This window comes from Ammodytes marinus (genome assembly GCF_949987685.1).
Source record: "Ammodytes marinus genome assembly, chromosome: 17".
Taxonomy (NCBI): domain Eukaryota; kingdom Metazoa; phylum Chordata; class Actinopteri; order Uranoscopiformes; family Ammodytidae; genus Ammodytes; species Ammodytes marinus.
In genome coordinates, this window is record NC_137221.1 from 23,086,296 (window position 1) to 23,111,137 (window position 24,842).

Below are 24,842 nucleotides of genomic sequence, written 5' to 3' on the forward strand. Positions count from 1 at the left end.
TCACTTTGGATCTAAAATGAATTCAATAATTTTACATTACATGATGACGTTGCTGTGTTTTAATTGTTCTAGGGGGACTTGGGTACAAAAGGTGAAAAGGGAACTCCTGGCACAAGGGTGAGTAATTCTACATAAGAAATCAAATTTGAGTTGGTTGCATGTAAACAGCCCATGCATCACATTCACACAGTTCCACATCATCTTACATGGGAGTTACCTGATACAACTGTTGGTTTTGGCCGCGTAGCTCTATACGTTCAGGAAAACTTGCTCGAGAACACCTGACTACTTTCCATGTTTTCCCAGCATGTCCTGTGATTTGAATCATGATGTGAGATTGAACATGGGCTAAATTGAGTAAATACTGCAAAACCTGAGGGTTAACTTCTGAGGGGGGTGGGGGGGGGGGGGCATTCTTTCTCAGAGGAACCGAGAAAGTGAAGGGGGCGTAATCGTGCAAACAGATGTGGCTTCCTTGATTCACTGGCCAAACTTCCTGTCTGGGATTGTGTGGGGGGGTGTTTGGCCAGTATACAGCTCATTCAGGGCTTTGTTGATGTCTGAAAGTTTCCGTTGAGCTGCAGCACCTTTCTACCTTTGCCAGCACAAAGATGTTACAGTGGCAGTTCAGACTACAATGGAATCAGAAAAAAAAGGTTATCTTCAGGTGTCAAAATGGATTCCGGCTGATGTCAAGTTGTCAAGATGATTTTTGTGATCCATCCCAACAGAAATATATAAGAAACAGCTGTAACGTTTCCTTTTGTATCATGCAGAATTGTCAACTAGCATTTAAATATAAAGTCCCTTGTAAACGCAAATCCACAAAATCCTTCTAGCTATGCAATTTGGAGAGTTCGTTGCATGCTAGTCAGCATCTGAAATGAGTTAGGCATATTTTATCAATCCAAATGAAGGATATTGTCATTTACAGTATGTTTGATAAACTTTACGAAATTCGGTTTAGATGCGGGGGGCTATGCACTGGTTCTTATTACACAATAAGTATTTTGAAGAAATCACGGCAGTTCTCTGTCCAAACATTCAATAAAAACAATGCCTGTTGCCATGGGGACAGTTTTGTTTCGGCCACACCCACACAGACCTGTCAAACGGTCTGGACAGTGAAAAAGCTGTTCTTTTAATGACATTTTATGACATTTATGAACATTTATTTTCAATCAGATTTTAGTTAAAGCTTATTGAGACACCCGCCTTTGCTATCATATATTGAGTTTTAGTAGTTTAGACCAGGTGTCCAGAGGCTTTAACCCATTGATGACTATGGCAATCTAGGAAGCATGTCCTTAATGCCTGAGGGTTTTCTGAAAAAATAGTACGAATTGTCAAGTCTACCAAAACCTTAATATCTAAGCCTGTGTAGCACATAGAAACATGAAATAAAATACATTTAAAAGTTAAGGTTCACAGGTTTTATTTAAACATGCTCCCTTAGCGCTTACACACCAACACATTTTTCTAAAAATCGTCAAAATTAGATGGGGGAGAAAAAAAAGAATAAATAATATAAAATATTTAGTGTGATTTTCGTCAGTAGCCTATAGTGGACCTTGATTCTGCGCATCAAACGCCACTAACTGTTCTGTAATACACTATCGCTGACACAGCCGGCTTATTTTTTTTTATTGTTTTGTTTTATTTTTTATTTTTTTGATTGATGTGATTTTCGGCAAACCACACAACTTTTGGGTGGTCACGTGGTCTTAAAAAATCAACAAAACCCACCTCATGTGTATTTGAACCAATGACAGTGCATTCTATGCTGCGCATGCCATGAAAATTAGATAAAGTAACAATGCTGCACGATGCAGCATCAGGCAGGAGAGGCAATGTGGCATCGCGCAGCAGCTGTCATCAATGGGTTAAATGGCTTTAACAATGAACCAATGGTGAACAAGGAATTAGTACATTGATTACTTTCCCATATGTCATGAGGATGTGTAGCAGGTTCTAGGCATACTGAGGCTCCATTGACACATGCTGATGTCAGATCCAGTGCTCTCAGTCAGTCAGTCAGTCAGTCAGTCAGTAAGCAATTTCCTGTAGGTGAAAACTGGAAAAGCACTTCCCTCAGTAAAGCGCTAAAGGGAATAAGTGCTTCCGAGGAGGCACCTGGGGTTGAGGTCAGGGCAATGCTCGCTGACTGGAAAAAGTCAAGGGGTTCTGTTGTGGGTTGCACACAGCACTGTCCACTGCTTTAGAAATGTGTTCTCCATTAGCCATGCTAGCAGCGTGGCTCTGGGGATGCTAGCCTGTCCATCACTGGTCCACAGAGAAACATGTAAACGATAGGACGGAAACTTGGAACAGAATGAGATGGTGCAGATGAATCCTCATGACCTTGGTTATCTGCTGACTGTATACACTGTATGTATCCATTGTTATAACTTGTATGTACTTGATGTACTGGCAGAATATTTGGTACAGGCATTCTGGGTTCCCAAATGATGTTTCATAAAGACTTTGGTGATGCTGTTTCTTTTCCTAAAGCGTCACCATGAGGTTTAGATTTGTAGTTTAGAACATAATATTTCAACGACCATCAAATGGATTACCTTATCAGCCCACCAGATGAACTGTCGATTGATTTTTTGTGATAACTTGTTTTTTTCGTCTAGTTCCACCATGTGGTCAGAATTGAATTTTTTTATATTTTTATATTTTGGTTTACAGTAATGACCAGCAGATTTGAGCAAATTAACATGCTAAACCAAAGATTAACAAATATATTGTAAACGTTGTAAGCGTGACTAGGTTAGCATGTTGACGTCAGCCTTTAGCTCAAATCAGCCAAGTCATTGATGTGTTGAGAAACAAGCAGAGACCTACTGGCTTGTCTTGTTATTTTGATTTAATTTTTAATTTTAATTTTAATTTTATTTGACAATGAAGCTTGAGTGTTTTGCTCTTAAATGTGAATCCATGGTACTTTCTATTGCTGCACATGCTAACTAGCCTACTGTATACACAACTTTAATTGGTTGCTAAAAACTAAACATCAATTCCTATGTGTACGGACTCATTTTCACACACACAAAACACAGACATTGGGTGTTTTGAATAACAAAACCTTCAATGGTTATTTAAACCTTATGTATTGAGAAATGTGCGATACGTCACGCTCACTTTCTCTAATACTTTCTGTTTTAGGGTGAGCCCGGTTTGGATGGATTCCCTGGGAAACCTGGCGTTCCCGGGAAAGATGTAAGTTGGGATATTTAAGTTGCTGTATTCACAAACCACAGATATACGTCCATCCATGAGTCACCTTTGGTATTAATGAAGATGTTACATACATTATTAGGGAACCAGAGGAATGATTGGCTCGCCCGGCGCCAGCGGATTCAAAGGCAGCAAGGTACAGTATGCCCCCACCCCAACCCACTCACTCTTAAGCTGTATGCAAAACACCATGTTCACCTGATTACAAAAGATTACAAAGAGGACATTGCCGTAAGCATATAACTTTATTAAGCCGCGCTGATATAAATCATTTCAAACGAGGCCTCATCAGTTTTCCCAAGCCACTGTCTGCTCTCTCCAGACATTCCTCAGTCTCCTCTGTGCCTACCATCAAAGTCAGCCCACTCATTTGTCTGAGAAAAAAAAAATTCAATTTTATTTGTCTGTCTGTAATAACTGACTTTGATGATTCTTCCAGGGGGTGCACATAAATTCTTAGACCACACCCATATGCATGCTCTAGGATGCACGCATACACACACACACACACACACACACACACACACACACACACACACACACACACACACACACACACACACACACACACACACATATGCACGGATAATTGAATTTATGTGGTGCTTTACACACAAGTTTCACTTTCTTCTATAGGCCTACAATAAGTGCACACTTTAGGGTTACACGTCGTCTCATAAATTATGGTGGCTGCCGTATCATTAGCATATTGCCCGAGGCTCTTGTACTCTGAGAGCTTCTTGATTCTAATGACGGGGTATTCATCCTTGTTGTGTGTCACAGGGGGAGAGAGGCCTTCCCGGATTACCTGGAGATGTGGTGAGTACCAACAATGGACCGATAGGGTATAAGAGTATGATTCTTCAGAATGACAGGCTTGTTATGCGGTGAAGTACATAATGCAGTAATGGAGGTGGAAAGATGAGTAGCAGCATCAACAACAACACCACAAAAACAAAACAACAACATGCAGTGAAAGACAAAGTTCTACATTTGATCTATGTTCATTTAATGCGGTTTTATGAATTTCATTTAAGAAAAAAACAGACAATCAAGGACAGGTCTGACCTGCTGACCCACTTTAACTTAAAACACGTATCTAGAGAGTAGATACGCGTTTTAACAGACATAATACGTGTCAATGGAAGATAAATTGATAACGGATCAATATTTTCCATTATTTTTCAACATAAGCAGATGTTTTTGTGGGGGGTATGTGGTGGGAATAAACAAGCATTACAATCATTGTTGTTCTGCTATAGGACATGTACTGGCCTTTTTTTTATCCATCTGACTATTTTCCACCATTTTATAAACCCTTTCAAAAACGCTGCTTTGAAACGCTATAAATACCATTTGTGTGAGATAAGGGGTCAGCAGGTGTATTTTACATGGCCACATTCCTTCCTAGTAGTTACACTGAAGTAGCACAAACAATCTGACAATGATATTCACATTAGAAAATAATGACAAGACAATAAAAATGTGATTATTTCTTCCTGCATTTTTTTCAGGTTCAAAGAGATGGCTTACGCGGCGAAGCGGTGAGTAAATGCTCAAAGATGAAACAGTATCATATTTTACTTATTAAAGGTTGAATAGAGAGTGTGTACGGTAGTATGAAATTGATGTGGTGGCAGAATATGAATCCAGGGTCAATACCAGCATTAAAAATTATTTTTGTGTTCAACTTGAACACAAGAACAAATAAATACACTTCTATCTACATTGCGGTGTATTCTCTCTGCATGGAATTGGCCTGAAATAACCGCAACAATACACATTTCAATGTACATGCTGTATTTATTTTTAAAGAACAGTATAAACTGTAACTGTAATCTCCATTAGTAATATAAGCAATATTGTGTTTTAAATGACGCGTGTAAAACATCCTCATGTTCTCAGGGACCTGAAGGACCTCCCGGACCTCCCGGGGCTGACGGCCCCCCTGGCTCTCCTGTAAGCATCGTTACCTCTTTATTACTCTGAAGGATTTATGACTTCCTTCCCAAATGTTCCCTTTTTTATGATGCTTTTGATATTGTGTTGCTATGGAAAAGTCACCTGTTCAGATGCAGTGGTTGAGCAGTTGATATGACCGCTAGCTGATCACTGTTTTCCCTCAGGGACTTCCGGGTCAACTGGGTCTGCCTGGGGAACCTGGAGAGTTTGGCCAGAAGGTAAGAATCTACTTTTGACGTGACTGCTATCTGAACAAGTCAAAAAAGAAAACTAGCACTTGTGTTGTGAATGTTACACTTACATGTGGCACTTTGTAGTTTGGTTTATTTGAAGCTAATGTACTTGGGTGAATCTCGCTGTTCTGAGGTTGTACCATCATGGTTTGAATGCACTTATTGTAAGTCGCTTTGGATAAAAGAGTCAGCTTAATAAATTGTAACGTGATGTAAGCTTACATTTAACCATCAGAATCAGAGTAGATATATCCGGACAGAAGGACATAGGTATTCGACTTGGTGGTACAGCGCATTTAACACAATGCAAACTCTTCATTCCGTAGACAATCTGACAGTCTGCCTGCAAGGCCAGATTCAGGGCAAGACAGTGTCTGTCCCTGAAGCGTTCATATACAGTAAGCTTCCTGCTGTCTTATCTCTTGCCCTTTTCTGTGAAAGGCCAAATGTGAGATACCGTTCACGAGACCATGATGTGAAGGGACAGGTTGTAAGCAGCTTGCATCGTTATTACGATTCACAAAATAAACTTATCTTCTTCGATGTGACATTTACTGTACATGCCACTCATTTGCAAGTGCTTAAAACACAATAAGGAAACAGTCTTAATTAGCGTGAATGCTGGAGCATGTCTGGAGTTATATAAACTGCACTTAGTTACGGTTACCGGAAGATATTTGTAGAAGATAGTTGAGAAAAGTCAAAAGTGATTGGGAGAACGAGAACTACATGTTATTTACATGTAATCATATCCATGATCTGTCATTGACTTTAACCCGACCCCAAGCAGAATTTCTGTCCTGTTCCTATGATGAATTATGTTACCCATCAAAACACAATTAAATCTCATGTGCATTATGCAATATCCATTTTATGCACGGACAAAAATGCAAAATGTGGAGAATAACGATGAAATACAATGTCCAGAATGAAGTGGACATTCCATACTGCTGTAAAGCTGAAAATACATTGACAAAGGGTTAAACCTCTGAGATCAATAACTCATGAGTAAAACATTATTAAAACACAAACGATGCATCTTTGCTTCAGACACATTTTTACTGAAACAAGACGTCTTCCGAATAATAACTGCACTGCACCATATTTATGCTCCCTGCACTCTGGCTTCTATGGAAGTCTATGCTTTTCACTGCTTTAATAGGACTTGACATATGCAGAAAAAAAAACTAGTGAGTTTGACTGAAATGAGATTATTATTCCTCCAGGGAAGCTCTCCCACAACAATAGTCTTGAGTCTGCTGTAATTGGAAGTTTGCTTTGTACTCCCATAACTGTGTTTATCAATGTCCAATGGGATTAGAACTATAGCTGAAACACTCTAATGCTAATGAGGATTGATGTTATCTGTGCTGGTACAACAACTGTCTTTGTATCTCTTCATTTCCTTTTCCCTCCATTTCATGGTCCCTTGACACACAGCATTGTGTAATTAAAACATTAAGCATTTCTTTTCTTTTGTATAATTCTTTTTCTTTTGTTTTTTTTGTAACAATAAGCAAACAAACAAACAACACCAGACAATACATACAAACTAAGAAAAGAGAGAAAAAAAGGACAAATGTGTAGGGGAGAACGGGGTAATCTGAGCCACTTTTTACATTTGCTCCCCTCTAAGGGAGCAAAAATGATTTATCACTCAAATTTACACATTTCCCATTAATTCAGGATGTTTCCTAGAAATGGGCATTAGCAGAATTTTTTCAAGACAAAGGGCAGTGAAAATATGATTGTTTTAAAAAAAGTTGTCATGTGGCTCACTTTACCCCAGCTGTGGGGTAAACTGATCCACTTACTTTTTCCACTCTGAAACTACCATAACAACACATATTGTAACAGTAAGAATCCTGAAAGCTAGCCACACATTCCAGAACTAATGTCAGACTAGTAAAAGAATGATGGGGTTTGGTCAATAAAGCAAAGCAAATTTTCTAAACACTTGAAAGTAACTCTGAACAAAATCAAATATTACATATATACATATTATAATTCAAAAGGTTTTAATAAGATTCTAATGAAAGATAGAACCAGTTAGATTATAACACAGTCTGGGGGTCAGAACACAGGACCTTAGAGCCAGCTAGTGTCTGGGGGTCAAAGCATAGGAAAATCAGAACCAGCGAGAACAGCCTGGGACTCAGAACACAGGAGAAGACCCAACGTCGTCTTCCTGGTGTATTTCCTTGGCATGATGGCTTTTCTACAATGTGTATGACATTAAAATAAAACATATGTTATGTAATATTACATTAAAATATGTTTACGACTAAACTTAACTTGTGCTTCATGGTGGGGGAACTCACTTTCCCCCACAGCATTTGGCTCACTTTTCCCCACCACCACAATTTGAGAAAAACTACCTCTTAGCATTTCAGGCTAATCTTCAGTTATCAGCATCACATGGTGTCATATGTTGGTAGTTCATCAACATGTATGATAGAAGTTTTTCTACGTGAATACATTTGCTTTGGCACAACAGTTGATAAAGTTGACAGCAAGAAAATTTACATTTACATGCAAAATACATATAAAGGTCAAAAAAACATGCTTACCACAGCACCATGAGGTCCTCTCTTTCAGGGCCATGGGGAAATGAGAGGGGCTTGAAAACATATATCTCACATGACCACAAATGTTTTCCGTTGCCTAGATACAGAGGGTGGCTCACATTACCCGATGGATGCCTCAGATTCCCCCGTTCTCCCCTATGTTGTTATTTGTAAAATACTTTTTACATGAAGTTATGTATTATGTCAGCTGAAGTAATTAATCGCATGATCACACACACACACACACACACACACACACACACACACACACACACACACACACACACACACACACACACACACACACACGTAACATTTAAAGACAGACACAAACACAAAAAGAAAAATCCATGTCCTGTGATCTCCACTGTAGTTCCCCCTCCCTTCTTAGCAATGCTACAAACTTTATTTCTCATAAAACATTAAGCATTTCATCCTATAAGTTGGTCTTTCTAAAACAATAACACAAGCAGTGACCTCCATTGCCCCTTGCTACTGGGATCAATTACAATCCAATCAGCTACATGTAGGATCGAACATTAGCAGCTCTGCTGGGCAGCAGAGGCGAGGAGATACAAACCCCTTCTGGCCACTAACTACAGACTCTTGTATTCACGGAAATGCACTTTGTCCTCCTTTGTCCAGATTGAACAGGTTTACAGTAGGGGAGAACTGGGTAACATGAGACATTTTCTTTTTTCTATTTATGATTTTCCAGAACATTTGAATTGTATTTGTTTCAAGTAATAGTGACTATTTATACCTCAGGTTTTTTACCCACATGAATAAAAACAAATTATATAATCATTATGGTTTTAGAACACTGACCCATGCAAAACACTCTGTGCTACGACACAACTTTCCCCAAGGGGAGGGGTGAAATGATCTTGTGGAAGGGATCAATTGGACCCGCTACACGAAGTGGTAAAAAGTGCCACCTTTTAAATGTTGATGAAAACAATGACACACAAAATAGTTTTCTAATCATATCATTGGAGGTGCCACCAAAGCATTTTCACAGCCCTGCAGAAATAATTTCCAAGTGAATCCTAACACAACAGTCAGGTAGTGAGGAGCTTGACCCATTTTCTCCAGTATTGTGGGTTGTTATACCTCAGATAAAGATGCACAGGCAGAGAGTGTGACGGAGTGTGGGGGTTGTGGGAATTGGGTGAAGGTATAGGGCTGAGAGCAGTAGATAATGGGCTGGTCTCTCCCCTGCTGCCAGCGCTGATAGAGTATGGCTGTTTATGGTTGACTTGGTATAGAATAGATTGAGCCACTGACTCTCTCTCGCCCCTCCACTGCATCAAAGCTATCATCAGCTGTCTGTGGTTCTCAGTTTGCTGTCTGATATGATAGTTAAGCTTAGCTCCAGATAGTTAACCTTAGCTCCTGCAGTTTTTGAACATGTTTTTTTTTACAGAAGACGGTGACATTGCATCATAACAACGCATAATGTAACACAACATAAACATGTAATACAATGTCACTTTTCATGTAATAAAACTTGCATCATGTAATACCTGCCTGCATTTTTCATTTTTTTTAACTGTTATTTTCTTTTCAGGGAAAGAAAGGTGAAAATGGACTGCCTGGAGTGGATGGCCTTCCCGGAGCCGCTGTAAGAACACATTTCTGTTTCATAGCAAGCACACAATGTGTACACACATGTTGGTAACACACCTGTTTGTGACGAGCTCTTGTTTATGTATAGCTTTTGTTCTTATGCCTCAAGGATTACTCGAGGAGTTATTTAGAATAATTAATTTGCGTGTCCTCACCATATGTTTGAACAGAGGGAATATAATCGGGCTAGATTAAAACCAACAGGTTATGTCAATTAATTTGGTGTATCCAATGTGTGGTATCCAATGTTGAACGAACAACGTGAACAGTGTGTTAATACCTCCCTCTAGTGGCTGTCCACTGGTACTAGTGTTAACTGGGTTTGAGAATACATGATGAATATACAGCTCCAGAAAAAATTGTAGAGACCACTCCAAATGTTCAGTGTATCTTCTTTTACTCTTTAGAGGCATATGTTTGAGTAGAATGAACATTTTGTTTTTATAAAATAAACTACTGACAACATTTCTACCAAATTCACAATAAAAATATTGTCATTTAGAGCATTTTCAATAAGTAATGTAGAGATGAAGATTGAAGAAAAATCCAGACTGGTCTCTTCATTTTTTCCGGGGCTGTATTTCATTGATGCCATTTTATTTTTTTTATTTTTTTTTGCCAGGGTCCTCAGGGTCCAGCTGGACAACCAGGCAACCAAGGACACACTGGACCCCCTGTAAGTGACCAAACACACCGACCAAGACCCAGACAATTCTTAAATATGATCATTTGTTATGGCAACAGAATACATGTTACAGAATGAATGAACGTGCTCACCTAGCCTACCTGTTTCTTTCTTTTTACGAAGGGTCTTCCTGGTGAGATCGGATTTTCCGGAAAACCAGGAGAGTCTGGGAAGTCTGTGAGTTGGCCTCTTTTTCTCAAATAAATACTGTATATTATTAATTTTTTAATCAGCCGTTGATGTTTTAATCTGTGTCGTGGGTTCTGTGTCCATGTCGCTGAATCTAATTCATTGTCGCTGATCTACAAAGGGTCTGCCTGGTAAAGACGGTCTGGATGGTCTCCCGGGAAATGACGGTGCCACGGTCAGTGTCACCTTCATAAGAATTTTTTTTTAAATTTTTTCTATTTTTACCTTCTGTGCAAGCATTGAACTAACCTACACTTTAAAGCTGCGTCAGTCAAACATTTGATATGAACATTGGCCCAGGAGTCCATTGTGTAATGTGAAAGGGGTTCTCCTGTAGCCCCATATTGACGGAACCATGAAGAATTGTTATCTATATTTCTAAGTTCTGCCCAGCTCTACACCTCAGCATCATTTAGCTCATTTGTGTTTTTAATAGCCTGCAATTTTACTGTTCTTGTTCACTCTCATTGTTCTCACAACAACCACATTTCCAGCGGCATCTGGCAATAAGAACTGAAAACTCCGCTGCAAACAAAGTTAGCAATTAGCAGGTGAACAAAGATAAGCATCCAATAGCTTGAGATCCAGATGTATTTCTGAGGATGTAGTGAACACAAACACAAAGCAAAAGTACTTGTTTATATTGGTTGATCAGATCAGATGAGCATAAACACAACTCTAAATGGATGCTAATGCTGTTTTATGCAGTATACATATGAGTAATTGTTTGCTAACACATTAGCCATGTCAACTTGACAAGGCCAAAATACGTCAAATGTGTGCGTTGTTCAGTTTGGCATGGAGTTCAGCCCCCAGGTAGACACAAAACAACAGCATTAATAATTTTATGGTATTGACGATTCCCATTGCTAACTATAACTTTCAAGTCTTTTAGATACAAGTTATCAATGTACTATTGGGGGAAACATCTACATTACCTATACCATGTTCTCTGTAAAACAAACTGAGTAGCCTCGCACATTTTCTTTAGACCACAAGTGGATGGATGATAAAGAAACTAAATGTGTCAGCCTACAAAATGCAGCTAGATAACTCAATGTGAAACCAACAGCAGTGTGGTCACTAAATCATGGATTCCCGGGGGGAAAAAAAATCACATCGGACGTGATGTCAATTCAGTCTGATTATCAGGCTAGACAACCAACAGTAAAAGCAAACAATAGTTTTATAAAGAAACTGCTTTTTTACAACGGGGACATTTAAAGGATTATAAATATGATGCCAAAACTGGGTTGTGGTGGCTTTCACCTTCACAGTACGTACAGTATCCAATAAATGCTTCTGGCAATGCTTCTGTTTTTTTTAGAGAATGTATTCTCAATGTAACTGTTGTGTCTCTGAAGGGGCCCAGGGGAGAACGCGGAGCAGATGGTTTTGCTGGCAAGCCCGGCTCTAAGGTACTGTCACTTTATTATACTCAGAGAAACACAACTGGATGTGGCTGAGGACATTAGCAGCATGTGTGTTTTCCAAATGCATATTTGACCTTTAAACGGCTGTGTGTCTGCCCCCCCCCCCTCCACACACACACACACACACACACACACACACACATACACACACACAGGGTGACGACGGGCCTCCCGGACCGAGGGGACCTCCAGGGGAGAGAGTGAGTTTTCACAGATGTTGACATTATTCTTTTTTTTTGGCTTTGTATATTTTGTTAGGTAAGGAAACATGTCACGTTGTATGAGCATGCATTGTTTCATGTACAGGGATTAGCTGGTTCCGCCGGACAACCAGGTGCTGATGGATCCAGAGGAGACAGGGGTGTTCAGGTGAGTGGGACGACGTACTGCATACTCCTCAAAGCTTTTTATCAAGTATGGACAGTGGAGTGTACTATTTCACAGCTATACACTTTAGACTATAGTGTTAATTAGTTCTTCAATATACAATCTAAGCTATAGACCAGCATTTTATAAAAGTGTCACATTGTGTTGATTTAGTATTGGATTGGTTATAAAACTGTGCATAGGGAGACATCCTCTTTAGGCCACCGTTATATTGCTATGCAATAATGATCGCCTCTGGTCAAATAAACTAGTGAGTGGCTGGGTAACCCTCCTGGGAACCCTCAAGGACTGCTGATTTTTCAAAATGCCATTTTGAGATGCACTTGACTTCCTACTTCCTATTAGAAAAAGGCCCTATTTTCCTGTTTTAAAAGTTTAAATAAGGTCTGTGGTATGTGTGTGTGTGAATTGTCTTCAAAATGTATATCTTGGCTTCTTTTTCACAGGGGGAAAGAGGAAAGGAGGGTCCATTTGGGCCGAAAGGTGACAAGGGCGACAAGGTAAATTAGAAAATACGCCGCTTGTTTCATATCCTGTACAACAAATACAATGTCAAGCATTATTCAAACGCGAATGCTGATTTCTTGCTGTGTGATCCCGCTGTGTTGAAGTAGTAGTAGAGCGGCCCACTTCTGTCTCAGTAATGGCTGCCATGCTGTATTAGCTGTAATAGTCTCATTTAGTATGCAGACAGTGTTAATGTGTTGTCTCTTGCCGTAGGGTGAAGGGGGAGCGAGGGGACCACCTGGCATCCCAGGAAATGTAAGTCATATTTTATGCTGCTTGTCAGGAGCACGTTTACCTGCTGTACAGTCACCGCCCTGCAATACATTATAATCTGCTTCCTTCTTCACAGGTGGCTAATGTCATCCCTGAGCCCGGTGAACCTGTGAGTACACTTGTTTTATCACACAGACCAAATTCTGTTATAATATAATTGGAAATTGAAGGCGAGACATGGCAGGCGAAAACCTTGTTTTTTAAGCACTAGTCAATTTTGGCTATTTTCTTTCCAAAATATGTATTTGTTTAAGTAATGTCCAAAATGTACATTCAGGTGTTTATTTTACTAAACCTTGTCTTTTTGCGTGTTTATATTACTCCGTTACAACCATCTTTAACAGCCATTTTTATTCGTGGTTTTCAATACTCTAAACCAAAGATCTCATTCAACATTTCCCCTTATAATTCTAACTGCTATTCTGAAGGTTAATACTAAAGGACGTGTTCATGTTGTTAGTTGTCTGATTTATGATACATGAGAAAACGTTTCATGACAATATCAAAGTTAAAAAAATTGTAACGTATTCACCTGCAGCATCTCGCCTTAATTCTATATTTTTAATCAAATAATGTTTTGTGATACTTTACAAGCAAATATTTAATTATATAATTTTCATCTTCATTCAAACTTACTCGTGCATTGTTGGTCTTTTCCTTTAGGGAATACCCGGACAGAAGGGAGAGAAGGGGGACCAAGGGAAACCAGGAGACTTGGTGGGTTTCTCTCTCTCCATTTCTTGTTGTCTTGTATGCTACCCCTTTATCTCTGACCAGACAGCCTCCTCTTGCAATATGCAGAGGTGTCCACTAGATGTCAGTGTGGCAGTAGTGAAGCAGCGTCTACACTGCAGCGTGGGGGCTCGTGGGGCATTCTTTAATTGGCTAAGTCAATTAAACTGTAGAGAGAGAGGAATGTAGTGGCCTGATTCTCTGTCCATGTCAATGTATGGACGCACAGTAGATTCGGCGGATCAGAATAGAATGCTTAAGACATTGACGGTCTTTGTTGGTTGAAGTATATACATGTATTACCACACACACCCAATAAAATGTGTTCCCATTATATTTTCTAATCATACTACGAAAGGGACACATATTGTTATTTTTTACAAACTTTTTTTAAACATCTTTCTGCATTCCTTGTCACCTGGAACACTAGAATAGTCCATACAGTGTTATTATGACAAGAGTACGTGTAATATTTAATTTGTGTGAGAATGTGTGAACACGTTACACATTTCAGCATGCTAAACGTACGTTATTAAAACTTTGGTGTTCATATGTGTCTTGTCTGAAGGGACCAAGAGGTTTACCCGGTGAACAAGGCTTTAAGGGGCCGGCTGGACCAGCGGTAAGATGCCATGTCATCTTTAACACCCAAACCTTCAGTCAATGTGCCGTAGAGGGAGTTGAAGTGGAATGTAAAATCAAATGTTCCATGTTATTCCAGGGCCCAAAAGGTGATACCGGACCGACAGGAGAGACCGGACGTGTTGGAGACCCTGTGAGTGCTCATACATCTTTCCCTTTGGGATAGATCTCTACTAACGGTTTAGGTTTGGTTTATTATTTATTTATTTCAAACATGAGAAAAATAATAGGTGAATAAAATAAAATAAACCAGACAGAGCAAATGAACCGACACAATAGATAATTAAAACCAACAAAAATATAAACATGTCCGTAAACGTGTTGTAAGAAGTATAAAGTAATTGAAAACTATCCCCCTTTTCCTCACACGCAATAATTAATATTCATGTACTGACTTCCATTTTTGTTAACCATAACTGCTGTGTTGCTCCCAGGGTCCATCTGGATTAGCTGGTCCTGCAGGTGCCCGTGGAATAGCAGGGAGTGTGGTAGGTCTTCTCTCAACCTTAAGAAATGTATTGCAAGTCCAATGTGGGTCCGTTTATGTCTGCTTGCATTTTAAGTGAATGTATGTTTACAGAAATTGTGTTTTTTTGTAATGATAAAATATCTAAAAGGGGCCAGTGTTGACTTCAAATGACTTCAGTGTCTTTCTTCTATAGGGCATACCGGGGATCCTTGGGCCTCCCGGTCCAGCTGGACAGAGAGGAGACAAGGTCAGTTTTTTCAAAAGCCATTCTGGGGGTTATGTTTTTGGGATAGATGTGTTTCTGAAAGCAAGCAGACTGTGTCCAGACGACTAGAATGGCTTTGGCAATGCAGAATGAAAATAAGACTCCAGACAAAAAGAGATTGACCTTGTGTGCCATTAATTCATCTCCATCCATCTGCCTGCATGTAGCTCTGGCGTTCAGAACAAATGTCTCTTGTCTCTAATGGCTTTTTTATTGGCCTTGTTTAAGTTACTGCTGTGCAAAGTTTTTTAAAATGTGTATTTTGATGCCACCATGTCTTTAATGTTCACTCACCACAGTAAGCAGGACTACGTACTGGTAACTTACCAATTCACAGAACATATGGTACATTATCTGTTTCCAAAGGCCATAAGCCAGGCACCTCCAATCACTATGTATAACACGCACATGAGTCTTTAAAATTGGCCCGAACACTTAGAATGAAAGAATACAAACAATGTAGAATTCTGAACTACAAAGGATTCATGTGTAGGGTATGTAAAGTGTCTGCAGTGCTGACGTACCTATTGTAGCCTCAAGAGGCATTCAAGTCCCTTTCTTTTTGTTGTAATTTTATTTATTTCAGGGTGAGCAAGGCAAGCCAGGACAAGCAGGTCCCGCTGGTCAATCTGGAGACCCCGGTTTGACTGGACCCCCTGGACCACCAGGGAAGGGGAAGGACGGGCAATCAGTAAGACATACTATGTTCAATGTGTTATATGCTTTTGTCTCATAATGGCTTCACTGTTTTCAACAATGGCCTGTTCCCTATAATTCAACATTAGATATACAGTGCAGCATACTGTATATATTCATATTCAATGAAGAGTCAGCACAACATGTTATTCTATAGTTCTACTGGTAAATATATAGTGAAATATTCAAACTACGTGGTTTTACAGCTGCAATGCCATCAAATGCAAATATTGCGGTTTCAGCATAATTTTGAGGGCCTTTCCTGGTACATTTGCTATCTTTGGAAATGTCTGTGTTTCCCATATAATTCTGCGTAGTCTTAAATTTGTAAGGACGAGATATAAAATCACCGATCATAGGTAAACCTATCAGAGGTATCTATATCATTATAGTAGGCCTGTTTAGGACTACAAGTCACAGGAAACAATATCTTGTTAGAATAAATGCATTTTCATCAGTACATGTTCCCTCTCATCGTAACAGAAGCCACATTGCCGTGCAGTGTCTTAGCATTCCACACGTGTTCTGCTTGTAAACGTCTCCTTGCCTACGATCCACCTTCAAAACCGCAAACACAATGTGAGCGGCTGTATGGGCAGAACAGGCAGCCTGAGTGAGCACATTTTGTGCTTCGGTCCAACACGTTGCACAGTCATGTTCCAACCCCAGACATGTGGCCGTCCTGCTGACGAGGCAGGAGCCCGACAGGAACAACATTGTTAAGACATATCGCATTAAAGCAACAACCGGAAACACAACACCGTTGGCTCACAGCAGTTCTGTTTTATTTATTATTTTTACGGCTGCCAGGTGCGGCCTGCCTGCCTGCCTGCCCTGAGGCCTGGCTACGGTGGTGTGTGTACTGAAAGTGGCAACTCTAAAAAAAGATTTATTCAAAAGAGGGCTTAATTCCAGTGTTTTCAGGAGCAGGAGGACTTGATTGATGTCATCTTGTGATATTACAGGGCGATCCGGGACCACAGGGAATCCAAGGACCCTCAGGGCCAAAGGTAATGTCACTTTAAGAAGTTTGAAACAAACCAAAAAAAAAGTGCATAGGGGAGAACGGGGTAAGTAGGCACACTTTTTACTCTAGTGAGAATTGCTCATCACCTAAACATCTTTCAATAGTAATTCCTACATTAAATTGAAGCTTAAGGTGTTGGCTTGAAATGTGTACCCCTCACTTTTTCTATCTTAATGTAATAAAGAAGAAATTAATCATCAAAGACACCCTTACACATTGTGACAACCAACCCCATCAAGGGGTCGGTTGTCAAACACTATGGGGTTGTTTGTCACAATGTTATCTTAATGGGAATAATCTTAAAAAGAAGGCAAGCAAGTAGAACTAAATTAGAAAGTTTAATTGCATTGTCAAGTTGACAAATAGGCCTACATAACTTACTGTAGCCTTGGCAGCTGGTCTAGTTTGGGATGCACTGGGTTGTTTTGATTTTGTTGCCCTTTTTTCTTTTGCATGCTAGCTGCCTTTTCCTGCTCTATTCTTTCCTTCTCTGGGGTGTCAGTGAGGATACAGCTTGACAATGTATTTCGTTATTGGGTTCCTTTTCTGGATGCAGCCTTGAGATAACATGTGACAACCAACCCCCCAAAAAATTTGACAACCAACCCCAACTTGAATTTCTTGCTAGCATCAAGGCCAACAACCATCTGACAACTAATTAGCTTGCTAACCACAATCTAAACTATAGTTTACCCTTCACACTTTGTATGGGTAACAAGTGTTTTGTTATAAACCCATTGTGTAAAAGCTTAGAAGAAAAATACTGAGGAGCTAAATATTTTCAATTTGACATGAAAAACACAAACAGTCGTCTCACCTCAAATTCAGCAGTCTAACTCCAAGGAAGACTATGTAGGTGACCTCTGATCCCAATTCTGGATATTTACATACCAAAATTTCACAGACAGCGCCTTCTGGTTCCGAGATATAACGATTGTGACAACCAACCCACGTGACAAATTACCCCGTTCTCCCCTATGTGTGAGTTTATAAGGCTTTCGGTGCTTTTATCATGCACAGGTGCTCTTTTTGTTGATGTGAGAAACCTTTTTTTTATTTTCTTTTATTTATTTTTTTTCATCCCTGTCAATGCTGCGAAAAAACCAATTCATTTTTCATGAAAGAAGCAAAAAGCAATTTCTGTGTCCACTGCACTGTGACCGGCGCTCTGATTATGAGCGTCTCTTTGCTGTGGAGAGCGGGAGTGGACAGGGACGTTTGTCTGGATTTACGGTGTCAGATCGCTCACCCTCATCAATGACCTGGCTCTCTGTTCTAAGGACCAAAATGTCAACCGCAGAGTGTGTGTGTTTTTTTATTTTTTATTTATTTATTATCACAGATTAAAAACAGAGTGGTGGTATTTCTGGGATCAGCAGGCATTGCTGAATGAGGCAGTTTTCCTTTTCTTTATTACCCTTAGCCTAACATAACGGAAGGGTGGACATAACATTTTAATAAAATAGTTAAAAAAGAAACTTTGATCTTTTCTTTTCTTCCCAGGGCTTACAGGGTTCACGAGGAGAGCCAGGGTTACGCGGGGACAGGGGTCTCGGAGGAGAAGGCAAAATGGGACCACAGGTAGGCCGATTGTGCATTATAAACACCGGCTGGTGTTGCCTTATCTTCCTGCAGTGTATTTATTTACATGATGTGTTTTTAAAATGTGTTTCTCTTTCTCCAGGGGCTTCCGGGAAAGAACGGGGAACCTGGAGCTGCGGTAAATACGATCTGAATGAGATTAATATTGAATATGTCGGTGTCTATAAACATGAGTCTGTAATATCTGTTCATGTGCGTTCCAGGGCTTGAGGGGTCCACAAGGAGTGGCCGGTCCTGAGGGCCCAGCAGGACACAATGTGAGTCCCAAAAATGAACACATTAAAAAAATAAACAAGTGACTTGATGAGAAATCCCATTGCCTTGGTGATGAAACGTCAGACTATGAAATCAAAGTGGCAGAGTTCTAAACGTATATCGGATTGTTGCAGTAGTTTGAATTTAAATAATATATCACATTGCATTGTAGGTTATATTATATAGTATGATATTGATGGATATAGGCGTTTGGATAATGTTATTCTTGCCTTTTTCTCCAAACACAGGGTTTACCAGGAAGGCCGGGAGAGAAGGGATCACAAGGAGAGCCTGTGAGTACAGAAACAAGCAGAACTCTTTGGTTGTAATGAAAGTGTATCGTCCAGATGTTTGTTAAACTAATACATTTCTCTTTAGATCAGTTACACCCTCTGAATACTTTCTAAGGGGAAATACACAGAGAGCAATTTACATCATACAGTCATATTTAAGACAGCAGTCACAATGATCTATTGTGAGTAAGGACCCTTTCACACCTGCAGTGTTTGGTTTAATTAAAAGAAACTCGGGTATGTTTCCACCTTTGCTGCGGTTTGTTTGCGTAGGTAAGGACACATAACACACCTAAACCTATATCCAGACCTTGTTGAAGAGGTGGTCTCGTTGCACTTCCAAACAAACCCTGGTGCGCTTTGTTTGTGGTGAGAATGTGAACAGACTGAGTCCGGCCCAACTTCAGGGAAGCTCTACTTGACGAGCTCCTGTAGCGAGCTACGCTATGCATTATGGGATGTGAGATTGATCTACTTCTACTGAGCATTTTGGTTCACTTCATCAACTGATTAGACCAGAGGAAATGATAGGTGTGAAAGACAACTGAACTGGTTGTAAAACTAAACCAATGCATCATTCTTGATAGGAACCAAGGAATATAAGTATATGCAGACTATCCGGTGTGAAACCAGCCTAAGATAAATAAATTGTTCTCCCAGTTTGGTGTTGAAGAACTTGTCTGGCCTTCATGGACCACTGACCTCTGATCAGCCCCATCTAACACCTTCAGGATTAAGTGGGGACACTAACTTTGAGCCACATCACCCAGCTTTAGTGTTGGACTTTATCCATGCTGATGAGTCTAATTTAGTGCAATCCCATGCAGCCAGGTTATAAAACATCTGGTGGAAAGACTTAAAATAGCAAACGCAGACTGCTATAACAGCATATGAGTGCCTTTCCGTTACGCCATGTTGTGTATATACTAAATGCATTGGAATTAATTGATGAACTCTTTCATTACTGTTTCTCAGGGGAAATCAGCCGACCTCACTGACCTGAACCTGAAGGTAAGGAGCATTTCCAGCCCTCCCCCAGTGACACGGTACTTTGTTTAACTCATGAGACCAATCACTTTTACCAATAAACACGCGTCTCCTCCATCTTTCCAGGGCGTTTGCTCAGACTGCCCTGCAGGTCCAGCTGGACAGCCCGGTCTCCCAGGAGTTCCAGGGGACAAAGGACACACAGGAGCTGCTGGGAAGAACGGTCAAGACGGATACCAGGTAGGTCATTAAAAGGTCACCTATTAAGCAAAATACACTTCTTCATGGCTTTTCCAACATTAATATGGGTCCCCGGTGTGACTAGAGGCTCCCAAAGGATGAGAAAAACAACCCTCTCTCTTTATCCCCACCTCCGTCTTTCTGAAAACCTATTGAAAAATCCCAGTCCCCCCTTATAGCATCATAAGAGGAAAAGCCACAGCCATTCATAACCAACCTAACTTAGCAATATAACTCCACCTGTGATACCTCCAAGATATCCCTGAATCTAACTGGCAGTTAGATTCAAAGTGGCAGTTAAAAAATTGGACTCTACACAATGAAAATGGTTTTCTAGTCGAAACCCTAATTTTGAATCTGAAAATCAGCAGAATATGAAACCTTTAATATTCACCCATCGCCGCTGATAACCTCATGTCTCATTTGATTATTATGACTATTATGGTAACAACTCCTCTTTGAAGAGACTGTTATAAAGTGTTTGATCTGTCCGTATTAGTGCAGAGTGAGGCACGATGTCCTAGCTCAGTGTTAGTCATCATCGATCTTGGCTGGTGTGACGGATGGAGAGGGGGTCTTTGCGCACCATTAACTGGGCCTCCTCTGGGGGCAGCAGTGAACGATTAGGACCCGCTGCTGGTGCTGGGAGCTGTTTGCTCTGGACAGAGACTGATGCTCTGACCGTGTCGTTACAGGGACCGCCGGGACCAGCCGGACCTCAGGGGCCCCCAGGAACTGAAGGAGGAAAGGCAAGTTGGCATACTAACCGGACCCTTAACACTCCCCAATGGGTCTAAAGCTAATTTATTGCTTTTGTTAACAACAACAAAACATATTTTAATTACATGGCTTCAGGCTATAAGGTTAAAAGATTAGCTACTGCTGCATATCGTTAGCCTCATAGCATAATTGCCTAAATCATATTTACTCTACTCTACATCTACTTTACCCTACTCTATAACCCCTAGAGTAAAAGTAGAGTAGAGTAAATATGATTTAGGCAATTAGGCTATGAGGCTAACCATATGCATGATTGGCAAACTTTTGGACACAATCTCGTGTTGGTTAATATTTTCTTAAACGGATGCTTTCTTCTCAAAATGTGACATCTCACACAATCCTTTTTGCTTCATCACCGCAGGGTGTTAAAGGCGATCGAGGACCTGCCGGAGGCCCTGGAGACAAAGGAGAAAAGGTTTACCTGTTGTTTATCACTCATTCATTTTGAGCTAATCTCTCACTTCTCTCACTCTGTGTTTAAAGAAATGTTTGTCACAATATAAACTGACATTAATCCTACATTTATGTTTTAATCATTCTCTTGTGTATTAACAGGGTCACCCCGGACCCCCCGGCCATCCAGGTGCTGCTGGCCTAATGGGTTCAGCTGTAAGTGGCTTTTAGGGTTGTATTTTCCCTATTGGTTCAGTATAATGGAATGCTAACTACTTTTAGCTTTTTGTAAACAGGGCTCATTTGTGTCTATAGTGTGTCACGCTCAAGCTTTCTATTTCTACTGATTGCTCCATTGACTGACACTGTGTCTTGTCTCTCCAGGGAAACGATGGACAGCCTGGCCCTCCCGGTCTCCCCGGGCCTGTTGGAGAAAAGGTTAGGCCGCGCTCTGTGTACTTTCCCCTTTAGAAAACTTATTACCCATGTGTCATTGTTGTACAAACCTCCTCCTCCCTCCAGCATGTAGGTCAGCCGGCCTGTGCGATAATAGCGGCCATTAATCATTTCTTTTTTCATTGGTGACGGTGACCTGTTTGTGTTTGTTTGTTTTGTCTGCCAGGGCAAAGAGGGTCTCACAGGAATCCAGGGACCATCGGGTCTTCCCGGCTTGATCGTAAGGAAAAACGATTTGATGTGCACCGTTGTGAATATAAATGTATTTTGGCGTAGAGACTCTGAAGACAGTAACAGTGTATTGTTTCTCTCATTGGCAGGGTGAGCCTGGAAAAATGGGAAAAGATGGCAGAGCTGGTGAACCCGGAGAACCTGTGAGTAGATGGAGATGTTTGCAAATGAGCCAAAGAGTAGAAAGCACAAGACAATGTTTGTTTTTGATAGTATAACGTGACTAAGGCTGTGCCCAAAAAAACGATACGGCAATACATCGTGATATTTATTATCCTGATATCTGTATTGTATCGTAAGCTTGCAAAATCAATATTTTAAAAGAAAACAAAACAAGGTTTAAACAGGGTGTGAACGGCAACCTCCGCTCCTGGAGTTATCGATATCATGCGTGTGATGTATTAAGACCACCCAGCTCTTTCAGCTCTGTTTTTACATTTCAGTGAACTATGTGGAATATCGCAATATATTCCAATATCATATCGTAATGTATCATGATATATCATATTGTGATCAATGTAGCGTGAGAAGCGTATCGTATCGTACAGTTCATGCCAATACCCAGCCCTGAACGTGACCACAGGATGATGTTTTTCAACTCTTTCTGTTTTCATTACAGGGAAAGCAAGGTGAACCTGGACAACAAGGAAACTCCGGGCTGAGGGGACTGCCGGTAAGTAACCAATAATAAACTGATCGGATGAAGAAAGGTGGCGTGAAGAAAGATTCCATGTGACTGATTCCCTGCTGTTTCTCTTGCTATGCAGGGCTTTAAGGGCCACAGAGGAGAACCTGGACCTCCAGGACCAAAGGTCAGTGTGCTGCTTCTTTGTTTTCATGTATCTGAACAGGTCACTCTGCATCAAATAAACATTATCATTATCTTTTCTTTAGCACTAAGAGTGCAATGAGCTAATAAGCAAACTATTTTACCAAGCCGAGTCCAACGTGCCTTCTCTTTGCTGATGTGCTCCCATGCCAAGCAAGGTCCTCCTTACAACTCTTGAGAGACATTCAGGGAATACATGCTATTTTTATACATATGCTCGGGTCTGAATCCCTGCCTAACCCTAACCCTAAACGATGTATGGCAGGCAGACCTGCACATCCTGTGTTTATGAACTGTACCAAATCAAAGTTTACTTTGCGTCACCATCGCCATATTACCATTATTAATCGTACTAAGTCACATATAAGTACATTACCTCATCGCGGTCCTGTGGTCTCTCCTTCGCTCACCTCCTAAACAAATGCACGCTCCGCCAACACGAGCTAGCAAATCTTTAGGACAGCAGGCGCTACAAACCCTACCACTTTTGGTCAAAGGGGGCGCTAAATCCAACTAAAACAATACATTTTTGTTGCAAGAACCTCATAGTGACTTTTTGAAATGGAAAAATCGAATAGTGTCGGAAATGTGACAGTGAATGAATAAGCTGAACATCTCCCCCCGGTGCAGCTCTGTACATGTTGACAGGTGATGTGGTGTGCAGTTTTACAGCCAGAAGAACTAAGAACGCTGTCTAAGAACCTTAGACAGCATTAGTGTACAGGCATAACACAGTCATGTGTCCTATATGTCTATAAATAATCTATCAATCAATTGGAATGATCCCAATCTTCATTAATTACAATATTGAATGTACATTTGGAGAACATTCCTTGTAAGTATCATCTATTACTCTTAACCTCATTTAAAGAACACAAAAGTATAAAACATTCAAACAAAGGATTATCCATTTAGCAGACCTTCTGTTCAAGATTCATGACTAGAACGATTCATTACAGGAGTTCAGGGAATAGCATACAGCCATTGGGCAATGCCACTTTGTCATGTCCAGATATTTCACTTTCTACACACACACCTTCACAGAGAGAATCACTGCACCTGCTGCTTTGCCTTGTAGGACGAGTACCTGCCCCCGCGGTGACCAATAGCATGGCTCATTACAGACAGACAGCTCTGAGCCACAGCTAGTCAGACAGCCCCTCAACAGACACACAGGCAGCAGACAACTTATTAGAGGAGTTTCCACAGACACACTGAGAATAACTCTCCACTGATTAGAATTTCGGTCGCCAAAATGTCAGTCCCATCGGAAATGATTTTCACTATTATTCAGGGAAATTAATAGTTGATGCATACAGTGGGAAGTACGGATTTAGCACAGTACCTAAGTGTCGATGTAAAAGTGTCACATATATTGAAAGGATATGAGATCAGGCAAAAAAAATATATCACAACACATAGTACACAGTTAGATAATGAAAATTAGTATACACTGTAAATATACCTCCATGTTATTCAGTATGCCAGAAAAGGATTTAGGATGACTTATGTCCAATGATTCAAATCAGTCCTGAACCCTCACAGTTATGTGTTTCACTTCTTGGCTGAATGAACAATTGACATGAGACAACTGGATCAAAAAGATTTTTGGTTTTCAGGTCCAAACTATTTGTAAACCTTAAATGAGACCTTGGAGTTTTTATTAATTTCCTTATTTCAACAGGGAGAAGATGGAAAGCCTGGGTCGCTTGGGCGTGACGGCAAACCTGGGAAGGAGGTATGTTCAACCATACACATGAGACATTCAATGGTTCTTCTCATAACTCAATATTTAAACTTCCTATATGCATATACACATTCGAAATATGACAAGGAG

The 24,842-nt window shown here is 40.4% G+C and overlaps 1 protein-coding gene across 1 annotated transcript in view; it reads left to right on the top strand.

Annotated features, from left to right (window-relative positions):
- Positions 1–24,842, top strand: part of col22a1 (collagen, type XXII, alpha 1) — a 60,954-nt gene that overhangs the window by 23,619 nt on the left and 12,493 nt on the right. Inside the window, exons 13-51 of the mRNA XM_080046096.1 lie at positions 73–117; positions 3,172–3,225; positions 3,326–3,379; positions 4,027–4,062; positions 4,758–4,787; positions 5,149–5,202; positions 5,370–5,423; positions 9,576–9,629; positions 10,257–10,310; positions 10,443–10,496; positions 10,630–10,683; positions 11,873–11,926; positions 12,097–12,141; positions 12,248–12,310; positions 12,775–12,828; positions 13,049–13,090; positions 13,185–13,217; positions 13,772–13,825; positions 14,409–14,462; positions 14,562–14,615; positions 14,917–14,970; positions 15,145–15,198; positions 15,803–15,907; positions 16,878–16,922; positions 18,443–18,520; positions 18,624–18,659; positions 18,745–18,798; positions 19,045–19,089; positions 20,065–20,100; positions 20,203–20,316; positions 21,012–21,065; positions 21,458–21,511; positions 21,652–21,705; positions 21,874–21,927; positions 22,112–22,165; positions 22,266–22,319; positions 22,796–22,849; positions 22,944–22,988; positions 24,690–24,743. Coding sequence (XP_079902222.1) covers positions 73–117; positions 3,172–3,225; positions 3,326–3,379; positions 4,027–4,062; positions 4,758–4,787; positions 5,149–5,202; positions 5,370–5,423; positions 9,576–9,629; positions 10,257–10,310; positions 10,443–10,496; positions 10,630–10,683; positions 11,873–11,926; positions 12,097–12,141; positions 12,248–12,310; positions 12,775–12,828; positions 13,049–13,090; positions 13,185–13,217; positions 13,772–13,825; positions 14,409–14,462; positions 14,562–14,615; positions 14,917–14,970; positions 15,145–15,198; positions 15,803–15,907; positions 16,878–16,922; positions 18,443–18,520; positions 18,624–18,659; positions 18,745–18,798; positions 19,045–19,089; positions 20,065–20,100; positions 20,203–20,316; positions 21,012–21,065; positions 21,458–21,511; positions 21,652–21,705; positions 21,874–21,927; positions 22,112–22,165; positions 22,266–22,319; positions 22,796–22,849; positions 22,944–22,988; positions 24,690–24,743 — 2,094 coding nt within the window. The remainder of the gene's footprint in view (positions 1–72; positions 118–3,171; positions 3,226–3,325; positions 3,380–4,026; positions 4,063–4,757; positions 4,788–5,148; positions 5,203–5,369; positions 5,424–9,575; positions 9,630–10,256; positions 10,311–10,442; positions 10,497–10,629; positions 10,684–11,872; positions 11,927–12,096; positions 12,142–12,247; positions 12,311–12,774; positions 12,829–13,048; positions 13,091–13,184; positions 13,218–13,771; positions 13,826–14,408; positions 14,463–14,561; positions 14,616–14,916; positions 14,971–15,144; positions 15,199–15,802; positions 15,908–16,877; positions 16,923–18,442; positions 18,521–18,623; positions 18,660–18,744; positions 18,799–19,044; positions 19,090–20,064; positions 20,101–20,202; positions 20,317–21,011; positions 21,066–21,457; positions 21,512–21,651; positions 21,706–21,873; positions 21,928–22,111; positions 22,166–22,265; positions 22,320–22,795; positions 22,850–22,943; positions 22,989–24,689; positions 24,744–24,842) is intronic.